We start from the raw sequence: 1,680 nt of genomic DNA, 5'->3' as shown, positions 1-1,680 counted from the left end.
CATTTTTTTCTAGATACTCTTTGTTAAGTCTCTGATGGATAACAAAATTTCTTTTTGCTACCCAGGCGTATTGTCCCCCTGTCATAAGCGTTTTTACGTACGGTTTTTTAAAATTTAATTTATGTAACCATGAGTATCTTATTTCATTTTTCTGGGGATATTCACGCATCGAAAAGAGTTTAATTCCTCCTAGCACCATCTGCTCGGAGTACTCCATATTAAGAGTTCACCCTGTACCTACCCCATTTTCAATTCCACCTGCAAATAAGAATAAAACAATACTAGGTATTAATAATAAATAACTAATATTATTAAGTCTAGGGAACCCCATATCAGGTCCTCCTAATCCTAATGGAAGTAAGAAATTACCAAAACCTCCGATTAAAGCTGGCATACGCTTCTCACTAACTCTCGTCAATGCGCGGACTATATCTTTACCTTTAAATAATAAATATTTACTAAGGTATTCACGTGTAGTCTCTGAAGAACCTACTATATAAAAGCGTTTAATGCTACGATGAGCCCTTTTATAATTGGTTTCTGGCTGATTGCCTAATCCTTTGAAATGTTACTGTATTACACCGCTTTTATATAAAATAAAGTCTGTGTTACTAGTTCCAAAGGTTGTAAAGGGATCCCAGCAGACAGTGAATGTAAAGTAAGATGTTTCCATCTTACCCGGCCATGCCATTATATATTAAAATTTATAAGTAAATTTTCATTTACCTCGATAATAACCTGATTTCTCTCCTTTTAAGTATTCTCTAATAACCTGACGGTCACCTTTTAAATGTTTAGCTAAACTATTTAAAGAGTTAAATTCTAAATTTTTCTTAGGTTCATTTTTAAACTCTGCTAAGATAGATTTAGCTGCAGGGTGTTTAACATTATAAACATTTCGTTTATCTGAAACTAAACTTTTAATTTGATCCGAAGGGATTAAATTAGTTTCAGGAGACTCTTCTATTAAATCTAAAGAAAAAAAGTAAGTATCTAGATATATATTACCTGAGTTTAAACAATCATTTAAAGTATTGTGATGTATATTGATCAAATCATATGCTTGTTGTTTTGAATCAAATGCATATAGCAAAAAAAGATCTTTAACATTATACATGTATATTGTTGTACCTCTTTGTTTACGAAGCTTTTCACGCATTTCTTGACTCATAGGTTCATGATGGCCAGAACCACTAGCAACTAGATCTACATTAAGATTTGGGTTTAACCTATCAATAAATTGTTGTTCCAATTCCACTACCTGTTCTAAACTAGAATTGTCTTTCATAATATAGATAGTGAGCTTAATATTACTAAAACCATTTTTATTTAAATAACGTAAAACTCTACTTGCTTTAGTCTTAAGTATAGATGGCATAAAATAAGAACTTATTCTATTATATAAATTAATGGAATGTCCCACATACATGTGTTTACCATCAAAAGTTTCTCATATGTAGACACCTTTTTGTTTTTTGGAAACTTCAAGTACAATATCCCTATTATTAAAAGGATCATCTACTAATACTTTAACATAATTGTGTTTTTTACCATTACCGTTTTCGTGTGGATTATCGTCATTATAACGGTTTTTGTTATCCTCATTGTAACCGTCATTATTGTTATCACATTCACTTATTAAGGATGTATTGTTATTATCACTTTTTACCGTTTTTTTTT

The 1,680-nt window shown here is 30.7% G+C and overlaps 1 protein-coding gene across 1 annotated transcript; it reads right to left on the bottom strand.

The window, feature by feature from the left end:
• Positions 1-640: 640 nt before the first annotated feature.
• M421DRAFT_391117 (uncharacterized protein) lies at positions 641-1,657 on the bottom strand. The gene has a single exon (XM_033589998.1). It carries the CDS (start codon positions 1,427-1,429, stop codon positions 719-721), a length of 711 nt encoding a protein of 236 aa, XP_033442403.1. The 5' UTR covers positions 1,430-1,657; the 3' UTR covers positions 641-718.
• Positions 1,658-1,680: the final 23 nt, after the last annotated feature.

Source organism: Didymella exigua (assembly GCF_010094145.1).
Source record: "Didymella exigua CBS 183.55 unplaced genomic scaffold M421scaffold_127, whole genome shotgun sequence".
Lineage (NCBI taxonomy): Eukaryota > Fungi > Ascomycota > Dothideomycetes > Pleosporales > Didymellaceae > Didymella > Didymella exigua.
The sequence above is the reverse complement of the archived record's forward strand: the minus strand, read 5'-3'. Positions and strand labels throughout refer to the sequence as shown.

What these genes read in the sequence shown, in the direction of transcription:
- M421DRAFT_391117 (XM_033589998.1), bottom strand. Translation starts at nt 1,429, where the DNA reads ATGTATGTGGGACATTCCATTAATTTATATAATAGAATAAGTTCTTAT.